This window comes from Cyphomyrmex costatus, unplaced genomic scaffold (genome assembly GCF_001594065.2).
Source record: "Cyphomyrmex costatus isolate MS0001 unplaced genomic scaffold, Ccosl1.0 scaffold76, whole genome shotgun sequence".
Lineage (NCBI taxonomy): Eukaryota > Metazoa > Arthropoda > Insecta > Hymenoptera > Formicidae > Cyphomyrmex > Cyphomyrmex costatus.
The window spans coordinates 870,263-893,788 of NW_017280333.1; the positions used below are offsets into that span (position 1 = coordinate 870,263).

Genomic DNA, 23,526 nt, shown 5'->3' on the forward strand with positions numbered 1-23,526 from the left:
TTTCGATATTGTTTTTTCAGATTTGAATGGACAATAGATTTATAATTTCAAAAATTGTTATTTCATTTTGATTTGTTAATTAATGCCATTTTTATTCTGATATAAATTTTAATTGATTTATTTTATTATTTTTCCTTATTAATTTATTTGTATTGAACATTGATTTTTTTTTTAATCAATTTGATGTATTAAATTGTTCCTTAATTAATCTTTAGAATAATTTTCGTTTTAATTCAGATCGATGATTATATTTCCTTCCGTATTCAAAACGTTTGGGCCTGAATATCGGCCCAAAGATAACTCCGAGATATCCTGTCACACTGAATGATTAGTATGCAGTAAAAACTTTGCTATGATGCTCCTTCATTTTTCTTGAAGGTAGAAAGTAGATGCGACATTTTTAGGCACAGGTTTTTCACCGTCGTAAATTATACTCCTTATAAGTATATTATAGTTAAATTATATAATATATAACTTTATCTTATTAATACATATTTTTATAATTCACTTAATTTATCAAATATTTATATAAAAGTATATATTATATTTTATTGTAGGAATATACGAGTATATACAAGTACATAATAATATTGCAAAATACTAGATGTATTTCATAATATAACTTTATAGTCTGTTTTCCATAACTAGTAGATACTTTTGGAACTTAAAGTGAGATACCTAAGTATATGTTTGATATTTGTCAAAATTGAGTAATAAAATTCTCTTCAGAAACAGAAAAGAGACCATATATACTTGATATTTAATATTATTTAATTTACTTTAAATTTTTTATTATATATGTGTATTACGTCTCTGGTAGAAAAGATAAGGTGCTAGTATGACCCTTGTGTGGATAGTATACTGTCATGTCAGGAGCTAGGCAAACTTGCAAACACTACGCTAGTAACATCACGTTTTATCTAGTTAGCTCAGAAACATTAGATCAAAAAAGAGGGTTACTTCGGAAAAATTCTTACTTATTGTTAGTTGAATTTTTGCACACTTTATTTAAACACAAATTTTTTTTATGAGAATGAAATGTAATATATTTTTTATATGTAACAGGAAATTTTCTTACATAAAAAAATTTTTTTTATTTAAAATAAATTACGGTTATATTTTAATGGAAAAAATATTTTTGTTATTATTACTTTTTATTTTTCTAGTTTCATTTGTGTTTACTTGTGTGTTTCGCGCATGAATATATATTTTATTTTATTAAATACAATTTTTGAAAAATGCGTGCTTCGCATCACTGCGCGCGACGAGATATAAACCTAGTATCCTTAGAATGGTAGTCTAATACACTAAGTTAATCGCACGCTTGTGAGTGAGTTATTTCCAGTGCTATACATTTTACTGTAACCTGCATACAAATACAAGAGTATGTTCATTTCGTATCAGACTACTGCGCATTTCTACCACTTTCCCGTATTCTGTTTAAGTTTACGTCATACTCGTGTAGATTCGGAGCAAAATAGCGAATTGAATATTGGTAAACATATTCAGCTTAATTCAGCCGCGATTAGGGGCCTCATGGAAGAGATAAATGCCAACTTTTCTTTGAGCGATCGGAACTTACAAAATCACATATCGATTTTCATGTAAATCGGTAATCGTACGGATTTTTAAAAATCCTGCATATTGGATCCACCATTTTGAATTGTTTACTTTTTACTCCAGATTTGAAATCAGTGACAAAAAACCATACACAACATATCCGTGTATTCGGTGGCTGTATGTGTCAGGCTCGAGAGGATGTCGCGCACCGTAGATAACGCACGGGCTGCTATTGGCGCTTTAAATTCAATAATTTCTGAACAAATGATCGGAAAGTAGTTTTTCAAAAAAGGAAATTTAAATTAGAAACATTCAGTAATAAGTTTAAATTGTAAAATATTTTTTACGATTATTTTTTCGAATTATTAGGATTTATATTTAAAAATTCGTCATTTTTTCCTAGTTTTTAACGATTATTTCAAAGTTTTTTTGTTTGCAGCTTGTATAAAACATTTTTATAAGCATCGAAAAAATATTTTTAATATTATTGAAACATTTCTGAATTAAATGCCGCAAAACAGACTTCATATCATTTTTTGTTTAACCGGAAAAAATTAATAAAAAGTTACTTCCAAAAAAACTGTTTTAATGGAAAATAAAGGGTGGTGAACAAAAATGGATAGCATAGTCGTTTTCAGCGCATCAAAATTCTACAAAAATATTCTTCACAAAGTTCAAAGCATAAGACCCCTTCCTCCTAAATTTTGTCGGCCTGTGGGTTATAGTTAAGAAAACATGATTAAATATAAAGTCTATTCTAAAAATCTGTGAATTAGGTGACATTGACGATTTAGCAAATAGTTGTCAATAATATGTATTTAAATCTAAGAGTATTTTAGCTCTAAAATACGAATCTGACATCAAATTTGACAAATTCAAAATGATTGGTTCGATATGGCAGACGTTAAAACTTAAAAAATATTTGTATTTTTGTGAAAAGTGTATACATATCTTTTATAATTTTGAATTTATAAATTTTGACACCGGATGTATTTGTATATATTAATGTAAAGAAATTTCCAATTAAGTTTAAGTACCATAAATATAATCGAAAACTGTTTAGTAAATTTTCAAATCTAAAATTCATAGCTTTTTCGTGATAAACCCCGTATTTAATCATATAATCTTATTAAACATAGCAATTATAAATAATCCTTATAAAAATTAAATGTCCTAATAACATATTTAATTTTGATTATAATAAAATTTCTCCAACATATCATAAATTATAGTTATAATGTGACAAAGTATGTCTAAAATTAAAAATAATCTTCTTCTGAAACTGTAATTGCAAATTTTTCAAAATACGCCACTTTCTGAAGTTTTGTTTTATTAAAACAGTGTTATCCTTCTAAGACCAATAAATGATCAAATCTGAGGCTTCTCAAATTTATAAAGTTGCAAACAAATCGAGACGATTGATTAAGAATTTCGTAATTAGACTATTCTCTCTCTCTCTCTCTCTTTCTCTCTCTCTGTCTGTCTATTATAAGGGACGTCGACGACGATGTCACAACGTCATCCTGTCTCTCGAACTGCAAACCGAATCTCTAGATTGAGTTCTCAGCGAACACACGTGCGAGCGAAACTAATCCGCGACTTCTTCCTCTCCCCCCTTTCCACCTACCTCCCTATTCCTTTCTTGATGTCGATGTCGGAAACTCCGTCGAGACTAAGTCTTAAGCCTGGTTCTCATGTATAACGCGTAGCGATCCCGAAATTAGCTCAGAAACGAGAGGTTCCTATATAATATTATTGGATTAGTAGATATTTAGATTCCTTGCTTCCGATTTTCCTAAACCCACGAAGTCTCCAAATTCTTAAATTTCTCAACTCTATAAAAAAGAAATTAATGACTATAAAATTAAAATAACTTAATAATTTAATAATTACGGATAATATACTAAGGAATAAATAACAGGTTTCTCCACACTAGCTTTACATTTCTGTAAATGAAACTCCCATTAAAATCGAAAACGCAATCAGAAACTTGAGAGGGATGTGATGTATGCAAAAATATAAGCTACAAACTGAATTAATATGAATCGTGTGAGGACAAGACGTAATCAGTCGCAGCGTGTGAACATGAAAGGCTGACCTAAGCCTTCGTTATTGCACATGTACGCGTCCGTGAAATCGCATTAGCGATCGCGTATACATATATTGAGAATGAAAGCGAGCGAGATCGTATAGTATCTGTAGCATAATTTCTTAATAACGAATATTTCTTAATATAAATCAATAATTCGTTGATGTTTCAACAATTAACTATAAATTATTAATGACTTTCATACTTGATAAATTATTGTCATTAAATAAAAAAACGTCCATTTTTTGTATTACTATTAATAACAATCATAACTTCGTTAAAAGCAAACAAACTTTAAATTAGAAAAAAGAAATTTTGAATGACTTAATAGAAAATTAAGATTAATAGTTTTATAACATATATATATATATATACAATGAGAGAGAGAGAGAGAGAGAGAGAGAGAAAGAGAGAGAGAGAGAGAGAGAGAGAGAGAGAGAGACCAGAATTAGTTGCTATGAGAGGAATAAGTTGTAACAAATAGTTTTTTCAGAGCGAAAAAGGACTTTATAAGTATTACAAATCCTAGCTAACGCTAAATATTTCTAAACTTAAAAAAAAATTTCTAAAATTACTAAAAAGCTAAGAGTATTCCGGAATATTTACGGAATATATAAACTCAACATTTAAATATTAAAAAATTCCATTTACACATATCGTTACATATATTACGAAAGTGCTCCATACATATATAATTCCTAAAATTTTAATTTTTCCAGAAATTCCAAGTCCCTTTGTCCCTAAATCACTTTTTGAACAAACCATATTATGAAGAACATATATTATGTGCTTTCACCTTGGGGCCTAATTTTGAGGGCTATTTTACAGGCGAAATGCTGCGCTCCTTATATTCTCTCTCAAGTAATTCTTGTTTACGAGTAAATGCTCTCCGCCGCGGCCTTCTGTCGGCGGCGACATATACTGCTCGCTCGCTCGCGATATTCGTGACATATACAAGTATTCATACAATATTCTGAACATTTCATCGACATATGCTGTGACGATTCTTTTCCGGAATAGTGAGCATATTGGGAATAAAAATAGAACCTTCTATGAATATTTAGTGATAGTTAGTTTAGAATAATCCTTATGACATTCTATTATTCTGCTTAGTTTGGCAGTCATAATGAATTGTAAAAGACTACTCCGTTTATATGATTATATATATATATATATTACAAACTTAAACTGAAGGTAAGTTATTCTTTTATATATTTCTTTACGTACGTTCATTCAGTTATAATATTTATCACATTTTATTAGAATAAGTATATTTATTGAATTTACATTTCGATCTGTATTTTCTTAAATAAAAAATAACGAATTAGAACTACTTATAGATAAAGGACGAAACATTAGAACTGATCGTAAACTGAAGCTTATACATATTAGTAAACTTACATCAATACCCAAAAGTCATCATAACGTAAAGTTTAATGTTACGTTATGATTTTCTTTATGTGACGTAAGATTACTATATAAATGCCACTTTATGATCAGTACTTACGTAACGTAACGCGCAAATGTTCTTATGTGAAGACTCTTAGAGCTCGAAAATCACAATCGTCACACTGCAGGCAAGCGACACAAATAGTAGTGCTTCTATATATCTTACAAAAACATTATAATATATTTTATATTACTAATTTGATAAACTGATATAATGAATATGTATATATATAATAATACTCTGGATTACTCTAGATAATCAATGAGGCATGGTACCTCCTCCTCGTGACACATAATACTCCGTTTTTTCTTATATTACATTATTCATTAAAATCCGGAAGAAAATTCTAATACAAAATCGACCCAATTTTTTAAGTTACTAATATACAATGGTGTGTAAATGTGTCTGGCCAGACAACATTTTGTACTCTAATTTATAAAAAAAGGCCTGATAATGTTTTAATTGTTATCGAGTGTTAGCACAAAATGTAGATAACGAAATTTTGTACTAACACCTGATAACGATTAAAATTTTATCAGGCGTTTTTTTTATAAATGAGAGCACAAAATGTCATTGGCCGGAAACCTTTGTACATCACTGTAAGTTACTATATGTATAATAATAAACAATACACATATATATTTGATAATAATGTATTATGTAATGTTGATGTATATATGTATATTTTTCGTAATACTGTAAATACATTATTTTTTAATATAATAAATATACATATAGATAACTCAGTTTAATCAAACTTATAAAAATATTATAGCAACTTGTTTTCGAACGTCTACAATTTTCCAAGAGACAATTTGATTTCATATCTTTCTTCTGCCGTATAATACAATTTTATGTAATTTTCTGGGAAATAACGCGGTCCACGTCGAGAGAGTCTCAAATAATGTCCGTTCGTCCGCTGCTATGATGCATAATGCATACGATGCACTTTCTCACGTGATCTCGCAATGGAGGAAGGAAATATCGCCACAACGCCACTGGAGAGAATATCAATTTTGAGAGGATATCAATGGCAAATCGCGGATTCAGAGACGTCACTTCCTTGATTTGCGGGATCTGCGCTCAGTATACCAAATTCTCCAAAATTTTATGATGCATCTCATTTTATAATAACAAGTAGAACTTATTCTAAAGATAATTATAATAAAAATTTATTTCTAAATAGATATATATACATAATTATTTAAAATGTATAGAACTTAAATTTGTTATAAATAGTAAAAAATTCGAATAAAAAATCCGATAGAAAATAAATATTTTATCGTTTTGAATATGGACATACAATTAGTTCATGATTTCACGTTATCATACTCTTTCAGATTTTACCTATTATATGTTATCATATACTATGGTGTTAATATGCAATATTGGTGCAACATTAGAAAATGATAACATTTCTATGATTAAAAAATCAATAGAAATTGATAGGAAGTAGTTTTCAATAAATCATTTCGTTTTTATAAATCATAAATTGACAGAAAAATATCGTAACTCTACATCTAACTTTTTATAACTATCTTATTATTACATCATTATTTCTTATCGTTTCTTTTCATTAAGAATCGCGAATGTATGAGAATTTATCGACAAAATCCATAATTAATTCTCTACCGTTTTCTATTATATACCCACTTATTAAATGCAAATATGATGTAATATGATATAAATAAAGAATAAAATATTTTTAAAAACATATATGGGAGATCGATGAGATTCGAATCTAGATCTGAGGTAATAATATAACACGCTAACCCTGAGCTATAATCGCACGCTGTCTGGACAATTTGGACAATTTTCTAAGCGATACGTATACTCTCTCTCTCTCTCTCTTTCTCTTTGTCATGCCATAAACGTTCGTATAAAAGATTTAATATCAATAACTGACCAATTTTAATTCCAGAAAGTATGTACTTTCAAAAATGATATAAAGCATTTAAATTGCATTAGTTATACAAAACACTACATTTAAAAAGTAAATCCCAAAAATTTGGTAATATTCTTAATTTTACATATACAAAGTTCTTTTTATTCTAGTCCAAGTATATAATAAGTATTTAATCTTGTCTTAAAATATTATATTACAAAATTGAGTTGCCTTACTCAACATAAGACTTTTATCACAAAAAATTAAGGACATAACGGTAAAAAATAAAAAATTATATGAAATGAAAAATATTTTATGTAAAAAAACTTAGTACTATCTAACCAAAGGAAATTAAGGAATTTTATCTGAACCGGCTCATTCTGTATACATATGTGTGTGTGTGTTTTGAAAAACATTATTGATTTTCTGATTATATGCGTTAAAAATTATCCCAAAAAATCACTAATACAGATTAAAATTTTAATGAAATTTTAGGAGAATTGAGTCGTATTAATCAAGTTGCTTAAATGTTTTATACTTCACAATCAATATAAAAAGTATACCGTCTTTAGAAAGAGTTTTGCTTATAATATCGACCATGTCATAACACGAAGTGTTGCAAGGGAAATGTTAGCATGCATTTCCCTTAGGGTTAAAACGTGTAAACGTTGTCGTGTAACAACCATAGACCGTACTATCAAAGAGGGTACACGAGGCTGTGACCCCATCGCCAGGGGAATAAGTCATTGTTTTGCGTAACAATAACGCAATATCGTTCTCGTTGCTCTATTTCATTTAATTGAATTTTTATCACAAAACAGATATAGAAAAAATTAACAACTGATTAGCTTGTGCTATTTTATGTTTCTAATTCAGTTGTTAAATTAATATGCGTAGGCATATATTAATATTGATACAGTATTAAACGAGTTTGTTCCAAACGTGATTATTTTCAACAGGTGATATAACACTCCTTCAGTCAAAAAACGAAATTTTGGAAGGATGTTATCGAATTGTTCGGCCGTGAACGTAACTATTTTTCTGAGAAACGAAAAAACATTACGCTCTCAAATATTATAACAGAAGATTTCAAATAAAGAGATTGAAGTTGTTATATAAAAACAATTATAAACAATTATTATAAAAAGATATCTTAACTTGAGAAAGAGAGAGAGAGAGAGAGAGGGAGAGAGAAAATACTTATGATATAAAGAATTTAAATTAAGTTTTTTATTATATATTTCTATTTAATAGTATATTAATATTGTACTTAATAAAATACCTAAACTCTTGTTAAAATTTTTACATAAAAAAAATTTTTTTTAATTAAAATGCATATATTTGTGTTAAATATTTTATAGTCGATATAAATTTATTACATGATAAAATTAATTTAGCATACATGTACAAATATATATCGTTTTCATAAGAATAATATAATTAAGGAAGGACTAGAAAATATAATCGAGTTGGTTTAAAAATATCAATCTTTGTATCAAAGACATCTGAGAAAAGATAATCTCATCCTCTTATGGATACTAACAAAATAAAACTACTTTCACAAATTAAGCATATTTAATATTGTTGTTTAATATTAAAAAATTCAATTATTACAGTTTCCAAAAGCTTATATGTAAATAGTAATTTAATCTGAAAGTTTGTGCATATAGAGACTAATTGTGCTACAGAAAAAATCAATAACCACAGATTTAGAAACTTCTCCGAATATTTTATCGAGTTGAAATAAAAACATGGATGACCCGTCACGCCACTGCTGCAAGACGACGCACCGTAAACAAGCGAGGATAGAAATTATAGATGAGCTAGCGGAGTAAACAGGCGGCACAGCAGGAGAGCCGAGAAAATGGCTTTTCCCTGGGAGAGAAATGCGTCTCCGCATCTTCCAAAGCGGAACGATCCGAGGTCCACAGTTCCTCTTCCCTCGCCTCTTCTCTTCTCTTCCTCTTTGTTACCATCAATATGATCTATCCTATTGTTCGGAGATATATACAAACAATAAGATATCACATATAGAGATTAGAGAAGAAATTACGTGTGTACGCAGCAAAAAATGATTACAAATGAACCGATAAAATACCTTTAAAAGGTAAATTTTATGAAAAAATTTTTCAAACAAAATTTTTGCAATTATAAAAATATAAGACATACAATAAATTTCTTGTGTATCATCTGGTTTTCATAAACAGTAAAATATTTGCATTTTAACAACAACTATTGAGCACGTAAAAGTATACTCGTAAAATCTCGATTCGCAAGACAGAACACTTTTCTCTACTAAATTCTTTCATATTGTAAAGGTAAGAATGTGTCGAATAAACTTAATTTTATCAAAATTGCAAATAACTAAACGGAATAATTATCACCTTTAAATAATTCACTTTGTATATATCTACACAGTGGAATCCAAAACTCCTGGAAACGGCTAATTATTTCAGAAAGAATAAGTTATTAAACAAATGTTTCAGACAATAAAGTTGTAGGATTTAAAGATCTATGTGTCTACTGATCTTATCAGTTTGACCTTGGGTGGTGCGCCAATGTCAAGTCAAGGTCACATTGATATTTTTAAATCAAACACCTAATTTTTGATTCCAGAATCTAATAATTAATGTCAAGACTTTTCAAAACACTATAATAAAGTAATTCTTATTAAGTATACTTTTCGAGTTATAAGGCTTGAAAGTTACAGTACTGCGATCATTAGTATTACTCAAGATATCTGAATCTAAAACCTCTTGAATGTTGTTAAGTTTTGTCCTGGATAACATTTGTTAAGATTAAGGTCATTGTTCCTCTTATTTTCATTTTTACGTATAAATCAATCTTTAGTGCAAAAGTAAAAACGAGAGAAATAATCTTCAATTGTCTTGATCTTAGTCAAAAAGCCCTTTTTGCACTTTTCGCAACGTTGTTTATAAGCAACATTGACATTAACGTGTCTATAGTGATAACAAACGCGCGCCTCATTGGACGGTCCTATCTCGCGGCTTGCATTTGGTAGTAGGCCGGTTAAATTTGGCTATTTTCATAAAATAATATCTCGTAAATTAATGTAAAAAATATAAAATGGTAAAGGATTTTACGATACAGTCTAATCTGCTCTATATGTATATACAAGTATAAGATATAAACTAAGTTCCTGCCGTCGCGTATATAGTGCTGTGTGGCGAAATGGCTGCTTGCTAATATGGACGACTCGAGGTCTCGGTTCAAGTTCCGGCATCGGTAGAGCGCCTGACATTTTTTCTCGGCCTAGTTCTTACACTAACTACTACTAATTTCACACACTCTATGATCTTATATATATATATATATATAAGTGTTCTTTAATAAATCAGTTTCTTATTTATCTTCTTAAAACGTGTGTTCTATCCGAGATTCGGAAATGCGCGTACGCGCGGGCACAACAATATAAATATGATATTTGTATATTATACATATATAAAGTATCCCAAAATTCGAGGACAATATTATGATAGTAAAAACTTCGTAAAAAATTAAGTATAATAAAAGAGCAAGCATTTTTTCCCATAAAGTAATTTTTTTAAGCACACATGTTTAAAGTTTCATTAATTATAAGCGTTGGTTAAAAAGTTATCTGTCTGTGTAGTAGTGTGCACGCAGCAATAACTTTTTTGTTTAGTATCTAATATGATATTGCACGTGCGTCACATGAACAAATAACTTTTTAACCAACGCTTATAATTCGTCAAACTTTAAACGTTTATACTTAAACAATTATTTTACGGAAAAAATGGCTGACACATTTATTAATAAATTTTTTAGAAATTTTGCGCTATCACAATAACGTCCTTGAATTTCATATATGACACACAGACACTGTGTATATATGAAAAAAAAAAATATATATATATATAATATACATATGCATATATGAAAATCAAAATGGTTAATGAAGTAAACTCGGTATAAGTATAATTGCTCGGTATAACTATAATTGCAAATAAAAAAATAAAATTATGAAAACTCAGATTATTAAGTGTAACATTCAACTCAGTTTTCGAATCTAAAAGTTATATATCACTATCCCTTTTCTATATTTTGAGTTACAGTATCCTAATATTAGTAGAGGCAAAATCAATTTCCCATGTTTCTCTTTGCTTCGATCCCGATCACATATGACAATTTGGACAGGCAAGCAGGTTCGAGAATAGGCAGTACTGTTTGTCGGAAACTGACGAGACAGAGAGGCTACTATTGACCTAATTTCGGTTCATTGTGTATAAACCAAAACTAACCGAGCGAGAATCCGTAGGGTCTATAGACAATCTATAGATCTATAAATTCTATTAGTCGTCTACAATATTTTTAATTAATTTTGTTTTTACTGCACAAAGACTATATAAACATGATATAAAAAATTACGTTTTATCGAGGATTTAAATAAGAAAAGATGATATAAAATTCTACAGAATCGAAACTTCAAGTTTTATATACAGTTTTTAGGTTACTTATTATTTTTTATTTATTAAATCGCTGTTATATACAATAGAAAGTAATAATGCATATAATAAAAAAAAAAGATCAATAAGAGCAACGAAAGGGCATAAATTAAAAAAAATAAGTATTAACATTATTACACAAGCATAAAAAAAGTAACTTTGATTCATAGAATCTTGCTTGATCAAATGACAAAAAAGTAAATAAATATAAAAATTTAATGATATTATATATATGGAAAATAATAATTTATACATGTACTGAAAATAAAAGAGAAAACAATCGAAGTCATTTAGACCTGAAATTCTCGCTGTTTTCTTTGTTTATCATGGATCGGTTATTCTTATCATTCTTATTTGATAAGCTACGATAGATAAGAAGCAATATGCGATATACTTGTTTACAACGTCGTCGTACGAACATTTAATTCCAATTATAAGCGTGCTTTCTCTTTTACAGAGAAATCTTAAATAAAATTAAAATTAAAGCAATAAAATAATAACTATTTTATGAATTTTATACATACATACAAAATAAACATATAATTATAAAAAAATACAATTAACAATAATAAATATCATCATTTTTTATATTACAAGATGTGTTATAAGAAATTAATTATCAATAATTTCTATTAATATTCTATGTATACACATAAGAAAAATTTTGAAAAATCCTTACTAAATATTTTTACGATTTTGCAGTTTGCTTATGAAAAATATCATTTTTTGCACTAATAAGTGTAAAACACATAAATATAAAATAAAAATATATTTTACATTCTTTATGTACATATTTTATATGGAAGATAGTTCATTTTAATCAATATAGTCCATTTTCTCCGAAATAAATAATACGAAAAAATGTTTCAGATAAAAGTGGAACGACTTCAAGGGAGATATATATTTTGGTCATGTTCTTCTTTTAGATAGAGAATCTAAAAAGATATAAAAGTCACCTCTATATTTTTGTAAGTGAAATTATTTCTTTATAATTCCTCTAATTATTTGGGGGGAGGGGGGCTTCACTCTGTCAAGAAATAATCTAATCCACTCCATATTTTGGTATAAGGTGGATCATCTAGTTTCGCGTAATAAGTTGTATAAGATTTCATATAATTTTCCACGCGAAACAACATCTCACAGCAAATATGGGGTGGGTTAGGTTATTTTTTTCCGGAGTTAACCCCCCTCCGTAGGAGGAAGGGGCGGAACGTACTGTCTCCACACACACTTTTCAAATATTCATTTCTTAAGTGTACACTTTATATCTAAAAATTGCGTACGATTTAAAAAATTTATTTTATTAATAACTTTTTAACGAACACACCACACACACATATGCAACGAGCGCTGATTAAAACCCTCTGAAGGTCATTCAGGGTCAAGACCTTAACAACATAGGTCAAGATGAAGGCGATTTGGGCAGATTTTCCTATATCATACATAACTGCTCCTCTATTTTTATATAAAACTAAAAATATAATTTTCAATGCCAAATAAATATACATAATTTTCAATGGAGTTTTCAAATTACAGCATCAAAGAAAAAACTACAACTCATGTAGACATTACAAACATTTCAGCGGATATTTCCAATTCAGTTGAAGATAATGAAGAGTTATCTGCAGAACGGTAGCTACAGATTATAATAGAGGACATTGATTAACTCTTTGAGTAAAATAAATTTCTATACGTTTCTATAAATTTTTGTAACAAAACTCTGCATATTCTTTAAAAGTTTATACTCAGAGAGAGAAAGAGAGAGAGTTTACAGATTCCTTGCAATTTATAATAAAATAACGCATTGACTTCTTCATCGAGTTGTATATTAATATATTATTTTCTTTGTTAAGTCACAGGTTTGCTAATAATAAGTTGGTTCAATTTATTTATTGAAACAAGTGAATTTTTAAGAATATATAATTTTTTTCATGCTTTTTTTCAAAATGTTATTATAAATTAAATCTTCCATAAATAATGTATAATATTTTATCCCAAATAATGTTTTAAATTAAAACATTATTTTACAGTAAATATATGATATAGGTATAAGGCAAAACGTCCAAAATAATAATACATATATAGTAATTAATAATGTAATATTTTAATTAATAATAATATATCTATGTATAGGTATATTATACATGATATCATCATTTTATAGAAACAGATAGTTTTATCATAGATAATCGTTATTTTAATAAATTATTATAATTGTTTATGTTTTCACACACACCTTCGTGTTTCCTATAAACAGCCGTTTTAAATTCATAACGATTCTAACTTTTACATCGTTCTAACATCTTTCAATTTTTATTGAAGTTTTTTATCTTAAAACTCTATTGCAATTTGATGTGGAATGTATTTGTTTTTGCAAATTTATGTATTTCACATTTTTGTTTCTCAGTTGAGTTTTTCTACTTTACTAACGTTAGACAGCCTAAAGAGTTGACCGAAACGTTTGAACTGAATTGTAAAGCAAGTCATTATAATTTATTTATAAATTTATGTTAAGTTTTTGCGCGCTACATACCACACTATATTCTAATTTATCTGAATTTTTATAATTTTATGAAGCTTGTTAACTCATTTTAACTAAATATAAGATGATTAGAAGAAAAATATATGTACTAGTAAAAAATTATTTATATTGCTTTTATAGTAAATAAATAATAGAATAAAAAATATATAAAATAAGATTATATTTTAATTAAAAAGCAAATTTGTTTGGAGAAAGAACAGTTTAATGAATAAAAAGTTGTTTAAAGTACAATGACACAGCAATTTCTTGAATTGCTAATTTTACTTATGCTACAATCAATTTTTAGAAATCATACTATTTTATGAAAAGATATCAATCACGACATGTAACTGGTATATCCAGTTTTGCGGATATGATAATCCAGTTTATCCTTTCGTGCAGTAATTATATAACTGTATTTCTAATGGGCGATTGACCCCATACGTTATACATTTTATATGTGTGTATGATTATATTTTTTTAAATATAGTATATGTACGTATTTTAACTAGGAAGGAGTACAACCTACATGATTGACTTTTCTGCTAATTATTAATTTTTATTTTGTCTTATTTACAATATTTTAAGTTGACTTTATTATTTAATTTTAATCTATTTAACATTTATGTTTTAATTTCGAAAGATTAATAAAATTAGGTTTAATAAAATCAAGTGTCCTTGTCTAAAAAAAAAAACGCTATTCGTCTAAAGAATATTTTATAATAAAACAATATAAATATAATAAAATATAATAAAAATTATATTTTTTTCATAATTAAAACAATTTTGTGATTGTTCCTAAGGCCGTTGCAATCTATTCATACTACATAATATACATAAAATGTATTTCCTTTTCGATTCAACGATTTTATGTTGGTTTTTTATTGTTATTAAATAAATCGCGAAATACAGATTATTTATAATAGAATTAGTAGGAAATTAAATAACGGGTAATGTTTTATAATTCAATCATTTTTCATACCTTTCTATTTTATTTTTTCCTATATCAAATATATTGTCAATTTATTACACAAAAAAGTGACTACGGTTGCTACTATCAAAAGTCGTTGTCAATCAATACATTTCTTAGTTATAAGAACTATAATACGATTGTGATAATCGAAAAGGATTGACATATCGTAACGGCTATGGTTGTTAAGATATGTTCATCTTACGGTTGTTAGAAAATCAAAATATATTGATGGGCGAGAATTATTATTTCCGGTTGTGACATCAATTTTTTACAAATAATTTTGAAAAGAATTTTATAAGTTCTCTTTTTTTTATAATGACATATATTTGTATTGATCTCATTTGAAAAATTAAATTTTGAATAAAAATATAAACTTTTTTTAATTTTCATTGCACTTTTAAAAGTATTTATATATTTAGTGTATTCTTTTAACTAACTTCAATAACGTAACTTTTAAAAAATCGAAGGATTTTTTATAAATAGAATTATAATTCTATAAAAAAAAATATATTACATTAATAGGCATAATACTATATATTTTATCATATAAATTTTATAATTACTTCTTTACGAAAAATGATAATATTTAAATGTTATAAAAATATACTATCATTTTATATATATATATATATATATATACTTTTATTTATTTATGAATCAAAGGCTCCTAATATCATCCTTCTTATTTTGATTTCCTTTATATACGATTGAAGAAGCGGCGATTTCCGTAATGAAATAAGTAAGAATGAAAGAAGAAACTTACTGCCACGCGGCTCTCTTTTAGTTCAAGTCTCACAGCCAATCATCATTATTGAATGCAAGCAGTATTCCGAGCCGCAAGGTGACATGAGATGACAAGAAATGCTAACGTAACGTACAATGAATGGACATATGCTGATGACGCATTTCCCTTCGTAATTCACCATGATATATCTAATGCGTTGTGAGTATAGTTTCACGCGCGTATCACAACAGTGAATTTTAGAAATATATAAAAAAAAAGATGAAATAACTTTTATTTTTTCATAACAAAATTTGAAATTGATTCTATATAAAAAATATTGATGCAAATATTAAACATTTATTTATCATAAAATATGTTTGACTAATTTTACCAAAAGGTAATTATTATAGTAAAATATTATTATAGTAAAATAATTACTAAAGGTTATTATTATAGTGTGTTGTAAAATTAAAAAAAATTTTAAATATGTTAAACACACACACAGTTCTAATTTTTTATTGTTTTACTGTAAATATAATAGAAAGATTAGAGAGCGCGCCTCCAATCTAAGTGCGACTATCACTTGTGATTGGTCTGCCATATTTTAACCATTACCGACAGTTTTTCAATTGTATTGATTTCTAATCAAAATTCATAAACAAGACTGCGTTCAAAAATACTATTCAAGTGCCCCCATGTATTATTTTAGCCTCGTTTAACATTTGGATAACAATAAAGATAAAATGATACTCGGAGGTTATTATTTGGATAGTGTTTTCGAACGTTGTCTAAATTATTGGCATTTTATTATTTTAATCAATCGGTATATATTTTTAGATGGTCCATAAATTTTTTAATTATAATAAATATTTAGAGAGTAAATAACTTTACTTCTATAATACAGAATAATTGTTTATTCTATATTATTTATTTTTATAGAATAATTTATAATATAAATTCACTTCAGCAATATTATTTATATTGTACCTAAGCATAGCTGTCACCTGATAAGTGACAGCAATATTGGATTGATAACGTATGATCTATATACCTTTTCCTCACTCGCAGGATTTTGTTAAAACATGTATAACATACCCTTCTTATAACGCCACTTTGATTAGAGATTATTTAAAGTAAATATGTATGTATAAATTAAAATATATAAACAATCTTACATGAATTTTAAAATATTGACATAATATTTAAAATAAACCTAGCATTGTGACTATATACTCCTTTCATTGATTGTTTAAAAAAAAAAAGAGATTATATTCTCTCACTACATCTATGCCGTTGGTTCTGGGGTAAACTGAAAAATTAGTATGTCTACTAATTCAATTAGAGTATTTATATAACTTTGTTAACACACATACATAAGGTACGAGTACATATAATAACGCATGCACGGATATACACATATTTATATAACATGATCGAACAGAACATTTCGTGGTTTTATATGGTCTGCAAATATTAAGAAATATAATTTTGAGATATTTACATTTTTTAAATCTATGAGTGGTTACAATTAAACCTGTAATTCTGTTTTTTTTCCTACATTTTCTACGTACCTATCGATGCTTAAAGACTACTGTGTATAATTTTTATCTAAAATTTTAATAAAATTAATATTAATAATGAAATAGAATTATATTTCGAATTCTGTCGTGAATTATAGATTGTATAAAATGAGCTTATTTTTTGTAACTCGACAAATGTAATATATTAAAAGTGAAATAAAACTTTTGATAACTATCGATCAGAAAAAGATCTCAAAATATCGGTTTAATTAGTTTTGCATTGCTTTTTAAAAGTTTTATTAAGTACGCAATTCTACGTGCTATCTTTGATAATTACATATCGTCATGGAAATAGGACGCTATCGGAACTACAATCACTGCGCTTCCGTCATCACTGTATCACATTCATGTAACTTTCATGTCTCAAAATGTATCAAAATAATATGAATAAGACAAAACTTTAAATTTCATAAAGAACTGTTACGTGTATATTTCAGTATTATGAATAAGATTGAGGAAATTTAGAAAATGGTTAATGTGCAGTGTGAAGGTAAAAAGATATTTGCTAAGATAAGAGTCACAACAATTTGATAAACAAGTAACATCCAATTTTATTCTACTCTTCTGATAACAATGTCTCCAAAAGTATTGTTGAATTAATGAAGTGAAAATCATTCTAGAAAGGTGAAATAATAATGTGAGATCGAATAGACCCAACAACAACCTTTATATGCGTTCTCACCACGTGATTATAACGAAATGTAATTCCACCGTTCTACGAAGGTGCCATGGAACATCGCGCACCTGTACCAACAACATTTCCGTTGTATGTGTGTACACGTAAATAAATACACACATGTACGCTGAGATTACGTATGTTCGTTCCGACTGTCATCGGTATAATTACGTTTGCAAACGGCAAACGCACTCGTGCATGCGACACCAACTCGCACATTCCACAATTCTGTTCTCCCATCGAAGAAGAAAAGATTGTAAAAAATTATACTTTGTAAAATCATATATAAGTAGTCAAATAAGAATAGATAGATGTTAGATAAAATTGATAAATTTAAAGTTTAATGGTGAGCATTTTATTATAAAATTAGGAAAAACTTGCTTTTGTCTACACATAAAAATAATTTGGTTAACACAAGATGTAATTAAAAATATAAGAAAGTTTAAAAATTTAGAAAATTTTAATTAAATAACATTTGAAATTTGTAATAATTTAAATATAGTAAAATCAATTGTTGCACATAAATATTCTATAATTAAATCAACAAATTAAAAATGTGTAAAAGATATTTAAAAAGCATAAAAGTCAAAACATAATATAACATACATGTCTTATATGAATTTTCTATTTTTCACAAAATATAATTTCTGAAATCTGTTTTTTACAAACATTAGTTGGCATTTTTTTTTATATACATTTGTACATATATATGATATTTAATAAGAATATTTGCTCAATTACATCAAATTCGTTACTCACTTTAATGTCACCTTCCTCAATTCTCCGATCGTCGGATTATATTCCCGGTCTTCTCTGCTAATTATTGCCACTCCTTCATCGTTTATTGCATACGCGTTCACTACCAAGTCCATCAAATCCGAGAAATCATCGTGCTTTTTCATCGATGACGACGACATTACCACACTTTTCCTTGATTTTTCAACGATGGGCGTTACGTCGTTATTAGCTTGTTCGCGACTACCGTTACCTCGTTGAAGAAATTTCCGACGGAAATTGTTGTAAACGGTATCAGTCTCTGGCGAATCGCCGATTCGAACTCGAGCATGGCTGGGACTCAAATGATGGCCACTGTAGCCTAAGTCCATCTGTAAATCCATTACTAACAGCAACGTGAACACGATGGCGAGCGCGCTTAAACATAGCACCAACTTGTCACGAATACGGATAAGCCTGACATTTAGTCTCATTTTAGTCTTTTTATTGGGCCTCTTGCTGATTGTTTTATGTATCTTCTCACTCTCCAATATCTTTCGCTCAATTAATGGCAACTGTGAACTATCTGATTGATGATATGTAGAAACGGATGATTTTTGGATCAATCGTTGATTATTTACAACTTTAAGATTATCGACTCTCTTCAATGTATCTATTTTAACGAATGAATTTTTTAAAACTTGTTCAGAATTTTTTATCTTTGTAATTAAATCCTTTGTCTCGTTAAGTGGGTTCTTTAAGATGCTTCTTTTTTCGTGATCTATTTTAGAATGTACTGTTAATGGTAGTTGTAAATTTATAGGATTATCAAATTGATGATTTATAAGAAATAATTCAAAGAAGTTTTGTGAACCTCTTTGAATTAATTGATGATATGAAGTTTCAAAATTATCTATTATCTTCAGGATGAGCGAATTATTAATACCTTCTTTGGTAACTTGATTTATCAAGATTTCTTTAGAATCTTCTATCTCGATAATTCGTTCTTCCAATGTTTTTTCGAACTCTTGCACTTTGTTGATTTGACATTTCAAGTTTTCACCAAAGTCTTTTTTCTTATATATATAGATAGTTAATGAATTTTTCAGGTCCTCCTTGAAATCTTTTTCAAAATTCAAACATTCTGCCACACTTTCAATGAATTCCACGATGGAGTCAACTAATATAACTTTTTCGGAGATGTCTATTAACTGTTCAGAACTAGAACAAGAAAAAATCTTGAAAATCTTAATATGTTCTTCTGATGTTTCCGCGATCGACTGATGTTGCGCATAGTGATTTGGAACCATAAATTTATATTTCACGATCGAATCGTATTTATCAGCTGACCCGCTGTTATCAAATCCCGTTGACTCTTGACCCTGCCAGTTCTCTTCCAATGGAGGTAACAGTTTGACTTTGCAAACACTATTGTTTCTTTTTCGTGCTTTCTTCTTAAATCCCTGAAGAACTTGCTGAATATCCTTCAGAGGACAGCATCTATAAATGATAGATTGATAAAGGATTGAATCATTCCTAATTTGTTCAAGTCTTAAAGAAGGGATGGATGCTGCTTGATCATCAACAATAATTAATAGTTTCCTTTTTAGTAAAAAATTGTTCTGGATAGTTCTTCTTTTTCTTGTTAGTTGAAATAGGACTTCTTTTTCATTAATTAAAGAAATAGATCTTTCATTTCGAAAAAAAGATTCTTCCCACCAAGAAAAATTATTCTGGATAACTTTCTTCGTTAATTGCAATAATATATTTTCTTCAAAAATGTCTTTTCTTTTTTCAGAAAAAAAAATATCTTGCTTAACTGAAAAAATGACTTTTCTAGTAGAACAATAAAGACCCAACAAAAGATTTTCTGAAATATCCTTTTCTATTAATTGTGATTGTGGAATTATAGGAATATCTTTTTCTGTCTTAGCTAAAGAAATAAGATTCTTCAGTAAAGAGTCATCTTGGATAGTTCTTTCTATTAATTGTGATTGTGGATCAAAATTAGAAATATCTTGTTTCTGTGATAAAGAATTTTTTAATATTAACTGTGGAGTTTTTTGAAAATCTTTCTCTATTAAAAATATGATTTCTTCAAAGACACTCTTTGATAGTTTTAAATCCTTATGTATGTTTGTTTTTGTTAATTGCATTAGTAAACCAGTAGAAATATTTCTTTTTTTTAATAACAAATTTCCGTCTACACTTTTATTTATTAAATATGGACTCTTTTCAATATTATTTCTTGGCAGCGATGAATTTTCTTGAATGTATTTGTTTAGAAATAATTTAGTTTCTTTAATACTTTTCGTTGTCAATTGGAAGATTTTATTAGCTATATTTTTCTGGATATCCTTTGGTGACGATAAATTATTCTTAACATCTTTTTCTGTTAATTGTCTTTTACGATGTGTCTTTGTCAACAAATATTTGTTTACATTCTTCTTTGGCAATAGAAAAATTTTATTAACGTCTTTATTGGTCCCCTCTTCCTTCAATAAAGAATCATGATGATTACCTCTTTTCACTAATGTTGTATTTTTCTGATCATATATTTTAATAGGTTTTTTTTCTTCAGTTACTAATTCTTTTTTTTTAATATTTTGTTCCACTAATAATGGACTGTTCTCAATACCTTTTTGCAACAATCGTGGGTTTTTTTGTATATCCTTCGCTAGCACTGGACGCTGACAATTTGTGTTAGCTTGTTTTTGAATATCTTCCTCTAAATTTTTTCTTACATTTTCTTTTTGTAATATTAAACTCTGCTGATTGTTTGTATTGTCCAGTAATACTTTCTTTAGAATATTGTCCCTCAAAGATTCTTCTTGAATATCTTTCTTTACACCTAGATTTCGTTCGGTATTTCTCTTCACCAACAATAGACTTTTAATAGTCCTAAGCAATCTACCGCATTTTTTGTTATTTTTCCTGAACACTTCCTTTAAGAAGCTTTCCGTCCTTTTAAATCTTCCAACATGATTTACTGTTAATTGTTCATCAATCGGTAACTTAAAGGATGCGTCTGTTACTATCTTTCTAAAATTCTTTGATTCCTTGTTATCATTGTTTTCATTTTCAAACTTTCTATTCTTCGATCTACATTCTTCGCATTTTAAATTCAATTTAGATTTAAATGTTTCCTGTGACTTTCTATGATTATGTGTGCTATCTATATATATCGGGCGGTCGGCAGTTGTTGTCGCGTTGCTGCAACTTGCACTTACGAAACATCTCCCGTCGGCCAGAGCTCAGAATATTCACAAAGAAAACCCAATGTTACAATGCGCCGGTGTTTTGCAAGTACAAATTTTTTAAACTGATCACTCGAGGCACTTTTTCCGTGCTTTAAACACTTACAAAAATATGCCAAAGGAATATATCAGATAAATAATTAAATGGTCAATTAAAAGATGAACTGACTTTTAAGAAAAAGTACGTAGCACCGCGACACTCTGCGTTCTCACCGTCGCATCACCTGAAACAAAAAAAGAATATATTATTACTATATGAAAATATTAATATGTAATTTAACAAAAAGTCAAAGAAAAAAATTATTTCTTGTAATATATTTACAACTTTCAAATTGAAAAATACTATATCACATTAGTTTTGAAAAATTTATTGAAATTATAAATTTTTAACTAAAATAAAACTTTTCCACACATACATATCATAGTTACAGTATGATAAGTATTGTACTAAAATATAAAAGAGACCTTTCTTACAACTTCATTCTTAAATTCCTTGAAATGTGTTGTAAAGAAAATACTTTAAAAGTCATAATCTTTCTAATTATGTAACATAGGAAAAAATATTTTAAATAAATATTATCACTAAATAAATATTAACAAATATAAAGGATAAAAAAAACTGTGAATATTTAAATTACTATTTCATTAAAAAGTTTAGAATTGTATTTTTTGCTTTTTTTTCGAACGATCAAGATAATATTCTGTTTGCTGCTCAAAAAGTTTCAACAGCAGCGCTGTTTGAAAAGCTTGTTGCGTTCCGCCGCCCACATCGCTCTTTTTTGTCATCACATTCAAACGATCCATATTAACTTTCATTAATTCTAAGTAAAACCTACATCACAACTAATATCAACATAAAAATCGGTTGTACGATTACTTTTAAAAACACGACGGTGGCCGTTAGCCGCTCGTGTACACTGCACCCATTGCATCTCGCATTGAAACGGCTCTGCTTAACATTATAAAATTAGATTATAAAATTAGTAAAAGATTTTTCTTTTTATTATCTTTGATAATTTTAAATAGAATATCTTGTAAAACTTTATGTAAAGCACTCTGTATATCATTTTAACTCAAAATTTATAAAAAAAAAAAAAAGAAGATGATTTAGCTAAAATTCTATCTTATGATAGTATGTGTGTGCGGGTGCGCGCACACGCGCGGGTGTGTGTGCATGTTAATGCATTGCATTGCGATACATCGTCGTGATGTATTATATGATGCATGTAATTCAAGCCGATAATGAGACTAGCCAGCGTTATTTTTACGACGCGACGGCACGTAACAGCATTCGCCGCTTTTGTATCATTCTATCATTACTATCATATACGTTGTACACGTGCCATTTTGATACTTATATCGTGTTATAATATAAATATAACACACAAACTCAAATAAATGTATAAATATAATAGTATAATGTGACGTAACCGTCGTAACCACTAACTCGTTTTACTCTTGCGGCAATCACATGTTTCTTTCATTTATTTAGAATGATAAGCAACTAAGATATATGTATGTACAATCATATAATTTAATTAAATCATGTCTACACACACACACACACACACCACACACACACACACACACACACACACACACACACACACACA

The 23,526-nt window shown here is 28.1% G+C and overlaps 1 protein-coding gene across 1 annotated transcript in view; it reads right to left on the reverse strand.

Moving 5' to 3' along the window:
• LOC108781152 (extracellular serine/threonine protein CG31145) overlaps nucleotides 1-19,368 on the reverse strand; it is a 39,508-nt gene extending 20,140 nt beyond the window's left edge. Inside the window, exon 1 of the mRNA XM_018549067.1 lies at nucleotides 18,702-19,368. Within this exon, the coding sequence (XP_018404569.1) occupies nucleotides 18,702-19,150 (449 nt within the window). The 5' untranslated portion in view covers nucleotides 19,151-19,368. The remainder of the gene's footprint in view (nucleotides 1-18,701) is intronic.
• Nucleotides 19,369-23,526: the final 4,158 nt, after the last annotated feature.